Raw genomic sequence first — 7,499 nt, 5'->3', positions numbered from 1 at the left:
TTTTCAATCTAAATGATTCAAACCCTAAGAGAAGATCAAAAAAATCGAGCATGCAGCCTGCCGCCTTCGCTGAGAAAGTGAGAAAAAGAAAAGAAGAAGAAAAAATGAAGAATGCTGAATGCTTCTTCTGTTTTCTTTTTCTCGACATATTATGTCTTGGACGGCTAGGATTAAAACTCTATACAGATCTTGACGGCTAATAATAACCGGTACATATGGTCCGGTTCAAGTCCGGTTCTCTCTAAGAACCGGTGTCTGTACCGGTCTAGACCAGTTCTCAAATTTCAAAACCGGTGTCTGTCCCGGTAAAGCCGGTACCGGTCCGGTATCACCGGTTCTACTCCGGTCCAGGTCGTTTAGACCGGTTCTTGTGCAGCCCTAGCGCAACTTTGGCTACCAAATCTGTTCACTAGTGGAAAATGGCCATTTTAAGATGGTTGAAAAGTGTCGTATAACCGATATATAAGACACTTTTGAAATGCCCCAGAAAGTGCCGTAGATTCGGTGTCTTTTCCTGGAAAGACACTTTCAAGTTGACTGAGAATAAATTTCAATTATGATACTTTCTGGTTGTCACTAGGCACGACACTTGGATAACGTCGTAGATTTAACTTTATAATGTTAAAAAAATTAGAAATTCAGTTGAATTTCGAAGCTGATTCAGCTGAATTCAAGATCAGATCTGGCTGACTGCAGTACTGGGATGAAATAAATCTGAACTTAAACTCAAATTACCTTGAAATGAAACTTGGATTTATAAACTCAAATGGCCATTATATAAAAATCATTGTATTTGTTACACAATTCATAACTGAATTCAATTTACAGTCGGGTTCAAAATCACAAAAGAAAATAAATGATCAAGTCCCGAATTCATACAAGTCATATATTTAAGTTCTAAGGTTCATAAAGACAAATGCAACCAGCAAAATGAGATCCTTCCGGATGATGAATTGAGCCAACAATTTCATAACAACATACCTAAAACCAACAAAGGGTGTCAACAATACTGAAGTATCAAACAAGTGTGAAAAAATCACTAAAAAGTGAATATACTAGGATGAAATTCGAATAATAACAAAGCAAGTAAGTTCATGGAAATAGGCAGCTCTCACTATATCCTTACCGTTCTAAGAATCCAAGCTATCCAATACAAGAGTTATCACAAACCTTCAGTAGCTTCTCCAGGAGTCTTGAATCCCAAATCAACATTCTTGTAGGATCTGCACTTTACCAACATAAACCAAAGTATTAAAATCCTGAAGTGGATCATCGTGAATACACAAAGTGCACAACAAGTAGAACATAAAAGCCTAAACCTTAGCAAATTTCGCAAACACCCCAGTGTGCAGAAACTACTACCTTACACACCACACTTAAGAGTCTATTACAATTTACTATGCTATTTTATTTGCATCCATATGACAGAAATAAACTACAAAAGGATACCAAATACTCACAAACTATTGACAAGTTACCAATGCTTGGGAACAACATTGCAAATCTAGGGAGAGACAATCTAGTGCAGACTTATCGATACCATCCATGTACCTAGGAAACACAATGAGCAGTTAGAGACTGATTGAATTTGATAGCACTTACAACTTATAAGGCAACACATAATGGAAGTACACAGTGATATGAATTTTACCTTCCAACTAGTCATGACAAGGGGCCACTTGTTATCCTGCATTGAAGTATTACCAAGAAAGGAAGAATATGATCAATCTCTATAAAGCATCCCTTCTTGTGTTTAAGCAAGGTTGAATTTCATTAACCAGTGAAAGTTAAGACTCACATCTTGTTCTGTGTCACGTAGAGAGCATATACCCTGAAAAGGAAACAATATGAACAAGTAAGCGAGACTAAACGAAGCCATAGGGTCTGGATCCTTGTTCAGCGTCCTATAACCTAGGCGAGCTTCCACTAAGGCCCCTGTAACAGAAGCCTACACAACAGGAATAATAACTGCTATCAGTGAATCAATCTGTACCAAATGCAGATAACTATAGATATAAAACAGATATACAAAATGTTAGAAAATAGGATGCTCACACTAAAATATGTATGCAATGCGGTATTGAAGGAGAAAGACTTTCTATCTGTATTAGTCATTTTTAATATTGTTGAAAGAAACTTTGAATTCAATACGACCTGTAAGCAAACAAGTTATTTAATGAAAAGGGAGTGTAATCATTGAGCTTTAATAACAGAAACACAATTCATACCAACGTCTTGATCTACTTAGCCATTCATGCACCTATGAAGCAAACAGAATCAAAACATACACTATAAGAAAAAAGTTTTCGAACTACCACAATACTCACTGCATATAGAAGCCTAATTACCAAACCCATTACAGAAGATATCACTATAGCGGAAAGAGCAGACTACAAAAAGAAAGAAGCACTTCATGGTAAGTGAAACACTTACAATTATCAGATTATAAATTAGTCAAGGATAGCATCTTCAATCTTGTCACACAATTTGTAAAGGAGATGCAAAATTCAGAACTCGTCACCTAACATACGATTGTCACACAATTTGTAAAGGAGATAGAAGGATTGAAGAGGCTTGAGTGAGCACTATGAGCAGACCTGTCAATGCCGTGTCATGATAGTTATGCACTATTAAGCCTTAAATATGTCAATGACTTGCTTCACCATGAAAAAAAATCACAGATCCTAGGAGCACCCCATTGAAGATAAGTTCTAGAATGAGTCATTAAGACATCCTTCAAGATAATCGAGGGCAGCATCTCCAAATATGTCATTAAATAAGTCGGCCATTCTAGGATAGGCAAGGCTTATAATGCCAAGTAATAAATTAACGACAAACGAAAACAAATTGAAACAACTCTTATAGCTGGATGATGTAACGAGTAATGAAACCAATGAAGTTATATTCAGTTCAAACAAGAATCCATCAGTAACTAAGTAAAGTAGAAAGTTTAAGGAAACTCTATTGAGTCATTTTATCAAACAGGTAGCAGACAAGTTTGGAAACCCAATTTAAGACTCTGATTTTTGATGAAAATAAAAACTTGACGGATGCATAGCACTTCAAGTATTCAAGGGTTAAAACAAACCTTCAATGGCCTCTTTGGAAGTCTTGAATCCCAAACCAGCATTCTTGTTGGCCCGACCGAGCGAAGCGAGGGAGGACCTTTATATGGCCACTGTTGTGTAAAATGTAAGTGATCAATTGACATAAAAAGATTGGAAATGGATAGGGCCGAAAAACCAAAAAGTCCATCCCTTTTAATCCAATTACTATAACTCCTTGTGTATCCTATCTTTTGAAGGGTATAATTGGAAAGCAAACTTTAATATAACATATCTAAAAATCCGTGTTTTTGGAATTTTACAAATTTTATCTCGTTGGAAAGGTTATAAAAAACTCTACGCAACAAGTACAAACAACAATATCAAATTTAGAGTTTTTACGAAAAACTTAAGGTATTTATCATTTTAGGCATAATTTTAGAAAATTTGTATATCGATTGTGCAAACCAAAAAGGATACATAATACTTTATGCAACAAAATTTTGGTTTATGCATCAACTAATTTTCCGTTGCAACTAATAAAACGACGTACTCCCTCCGTTTCAAGAAAAATGATATTTTCATTTTATGCACAATTTTCGAAAATTGAATGCATAGCCATTACGCAAACCATCACAAAAGATGCATAACACATCATGCAACCATATTTTGGTTTATGGATCGACTAATTTTCCGTTTCAAAAAAAGTGATACTTTCACATCCCGTTTCAGGAAAAGTGATACTTTACCTCCGTTTTGGGAAAAGTGATACTTTTGCCCCGTTTCAGGAAAAGTGATACTTTCACCCCTTTTCGGAAAACATGATACTTTGGCTTCGTTTGAAACATGACGAAAGTATTACTTTTTCCAAAACGGGGAGAAAATATCATTTTTGTTGAAACAGGGAGAAAGTATCACTTTTTCTGAAACGGAACGAAAATATCAGTTTTTCTGAAACGGGATGAAAGTATTACCTTTTCTGAAACGGGGTGAAAGTATCACCTTTTCTTAAACGGGACAAAAATAATCACAGACAACCACATCTTCATATTCTTCTTCGATCGGCCCTCCCACCGTGGCAACGGTCGTACTAGTATTATTGGTTTCCTCCCTTTCCAGGAGGCTTTTGATCTAAATAAAATAAATCATACAATCAGTAAGAACACAAATATGCATATAAACATCCTGAAACCAAAGATTTTGGTTCTTCTCACTATTGGGAAATCTCAAGTTCCTTCCAATAAATTCAATTAGAATAAAAAGTCAATAATATAAAATAAACACTGAGTTTGACCCTAAATCAAAATCAATCTACACAGATTAGGGTTTTATAAAGCTAAACAAAATCAAAATGAAACGAGATAGATAGATATAGTGAAATGCAATACCTGTTCAGCCATGATTGAGTATTCTTCATCACCACCGCCACTAAAACCAACTTCTACTCGTTCTTGTCCTCCCTGTAAAAAAATCCATCAGATCTAAAAACGAAAAATATTAGCAAATTACTAACAAATGAAACCCATAGAAGAAATCAGACTATGGTTTAAATCCTACAAAATTAGTAAGATCCTAGATCTAAAAAAATGTGTTCTTACCTGTGTAAAAAACACCTTTAATCACCAAGAGAATTCTGCAAACTTAGTTCATAGTGGTGGTGTTTTGGTGATAGCGGAAGTGGGAATGATTTACTGTAACTTTTTTTCGTTGGAGAAGAGATCAGTGAAATAAGTAAAGGCGAGGAAGAAGGAGAAGAAGAGAGTGATGGGGGATGAGAGAATAAAATGTTTTCTGTTTCCTATGGGATGGATAAGGTTGAGGCAATATATTTTCTCTCTCCACAGAATCTATACTATTCAAACGTCGTTATATAAGTCAACCAAAGTACCGACAAAACGACATCTTGACTTTAGTCAGCCACACTTTCCAGGCATTGATTCAGTTTTTGTATCCCGATACCTGTTTTGTGTCGTTTCGTTACGTCTGAGATAGCCTGTTTTCCACTAGTGGTTTTTGTATCCCGATACCTGTTTTTTGTCGTTTCATTACGTCTCAGATAGCCTGTTTTCCACTAGTGGTTCTACCACAACAACATGATGCATCACAAGGGATATTTATTCCGCAACCTACTGTTTCCCCTCTTTTTTCGGGAATGTCCGCTGATCATTTGGTTCGCTTGGCTGCTTTTGCTGCAACATTCTCTACCACAACTGATGAACAACCTAAAATGAATCTTGTTGGTATGTTTTTATGTTCATTCGATACTGAATGGATTATTGACAGTGGTGCTACCCACCAAGCATGTTCATCTCTAAAAAAGATTTCGACTTATCATATTGCCCCGCCTAATATGAGTGTTTTATTGCCTGACGGTACAAGGACTTTGATTTCCCATATTGGTACCATTAATATTTCTCCCTCATTGATTCTAAGGGATGTTTATTATTTACCAAGTCTTAAATATAACCTTATTTCAGTGAGTAGGTTATGTTCTTCTCCAAATTGTGTAGTTACTTTTTCTCACAATTCTTGTCGTTTTCAGGACCGATCGACGACGAAACTTAATGGCCAGGGTGATTTAGTTTCGGGCTTAAATCAACTACGCTTTCTGTTCTTTATTTTATGAAGAATAAGCCTTTTGATCTATAACATTTTCGCCTAGGTCACCTTAGTTTAGGCTGTTTCGTTTTCTCGTAAATCAGTTCAATCATATGCATTCTGACTTTGATCACAAGTGTGTTGTCTGCCCTATGGCAAAATAATCTCGTTTACCTTTTACTGCAAGTATTACTTCCAGTAGTTCTCTTTTTGAATTAATACATTGTGATATTTGGGGACCCTTTACGGTTCCTTCATTGAATGGTGATCGTTATTTTTTTAAATATTGTGGATGACTATTCTTGATGTACTTGGATTTTTTTTAATGAAATTCAAATCTGAGGCTCTGAAATATTTGTTTTATTTCTCAACGTATTCATAAACTGTCTTTAGGTTCTTGTTCTCATTTAATTTCTGAACTTCAGAAATTTCGATCCGATAGTGGATCTGAATTTTATCTAAGGAACTTCATGGCCTATTTTACTAAGTCATTGGATAATTTTCAATCCTTACTCTAGAAACTTGAATTGAAAATTGCAGTCAGAAAATCCCATCTACATTCCAATTAGGTTTTTTTTTCTTTGTGTTTCTCTAGTTCTCTGTTTATTTGGTGTAGCTTTACCGGGACAAGCTTATAGAGTCGTGGAAACAATCAAATCAAAATGATTGATATGTTATTATTCATTAACCGAACTTGCTGATTAACTATTTCCAATCTTGGCATCCATAACTCAAATGTAAAGCTCAATTGACTATGTGAGTCTTTTCTGCACCTAACCATACAAGTAAGTAGCTGCACAGTAGAACTCTAACAACTGAATAAAGGGAAACAGTTTAATTATTTCCTTCATCAATCAAGGGGTTTGATGAAAAATACATAAAACTTTGATCAAAAAAAGAATAGACCTCGGAATTATACGTAACAAATAAAGGATTCAATTTAAAATACAGATGGTTTATGTAAATTCTTGGTGGTTATACTTCCACATTACTAATTCATATTTCCTCCGTCCCACTATTAAGTGACCTATTTACTTTTATATTTTACCCCACTATTATGTGACCTATATCACTAAACAAGGAATATTTCTAAAATTATCCTTTTAATTGATTATAAGAAATATAAGAAATATGCATAATTTGATAGGCATGTTTATATTCGTTACGTAGGTGTTTTAAAATGCTTTTCAATGATATGAAGTTTGCGAACATCCATGGTGTAGCTTGAGAAATAAATCATTTCAAAATTTCACTAATTATTATCCATAAGGGTATAATTGTAAAATATGCTTAAAAATACTCTTTTCCCTTGCTTGCCTTAAAAATTGTGCAAACTTAAACTAGGTCACTTAATAGTGGGACTGATGGAGTATCAAGCATGGTTGTGGTAGTTACAATTCATGTTGTTTTGGGGAACTGCATGGAAGTTTAGAACCTCTAAGTACTTTATGAGAGCCCCTTTTAGCGTATACGGTAAAACAAATTTTAAATTATGAATTAGCGGTATGATGAGTAGTGCTACGTTGACCGGGGTTGGGTACCGGGAGAAATCTCGTATCTCACAGTCCCTGGGACCCGCTAGAGCTTGCAGGGGGTGGGCTTATGGGTCCCATCGTGGGTCCCCCATTTTTTATGTCTCGCGGTAGCATTCACGGGATTCATGCCCCGATGAATGTAGCATTGTTGGGGTCTGACATTTAGACAAATTAAAACACAGCTTCTCATCAACAATACTTTATGTACTGGGAGTTATTCCTAGGGCTGCACATACCCGACCCAACCCGCCGACCTTACCCGTACCCGACCAAAAATACCCGTACCCGATTCAACCCACCTAGGCATGGGTCGACTATGGGT

At 35.8% G+C, this 7,499-nt stretch overlaps 1 protein-coding gene across 15 annotated transcripts; it reads right to left on the bottom strand.

Annotated features, from left to right (window-relative positions):
* Positions 1 to 761: 761 nt before the first annotated feature.
* Positions 762 to 4,824, bottom strand: LOC113317473. 15 transcript variants are annotated; one of them, XR_003343564.1, is made up of 12 exons: positions 4,643 to 4,824; positions 4,433 to 4,525; positions 4,047 to 4,175; positions 3,089 to 3,178; positions 2,434 to 2,597; positions 2,229 to 2,260; positions 2,056 to 2,154; positions 1,799 to 1,948; positions 1,652 to 1,687; positions 1,461 to 1,551; positions 1,127 to 1,223; positions 762 to 981 (listed from the first exon to the last, which is right to left on the bottom strand). XR_003343564.1 is itself a non-coding variant. In XM_026565597.1 (9 exons), the coding sequence occupies exons 2-7, from the start codon at positions 4,442 to 4,444 to the stop codon at positions 1,531 to 1,533; spliced, it is 408 nt and encodes a 135-aa protein (XP_026421382.1). In that variant the 5' UTR covers positions 4,445 to 4,525; positions 4,643 to 4,824; the 3' UTR covers positions 762 to 981; positions 1,127 to 1,223; positions 1,461 to 1,530. The 15 variants fall into 15 exon arrangements, 9 of the variants coding, with proteins under 9 accessions (XP_026421382.1, XP_026421381.1, XP_026421375.1 ...); XR_003343567.1 differs by having other exon boundaries at positions 4,433 to 4,504; XR_003343565.1 differs by lacking the exon at positions 2,229 to 2,260.
* Between the last annotated feature and the right edge of the window lie 2,675 nt (positions 4,825 to 7,499).

The sequence above is a fragment of the Papaver somniferum genome, chromosome 10 (genome assembly GCF_003573695.1).
Source record: "Papaver somniferum cultivar HN1 chromosome 10, ASM357369v1, whole genome shotgun sequence".
NCBI classification, from domain to species: Eukaryota; Viridiplantae; Streptophyta; class Magnoliopsida; order Ranunculales; family Papaveraceae; genus Papaver; species Papaver somniferum.
Note: the sequence above shows the minus strand (reverse complement) of the source record. Positions and strands in the feature narration are given on the sequence as shown.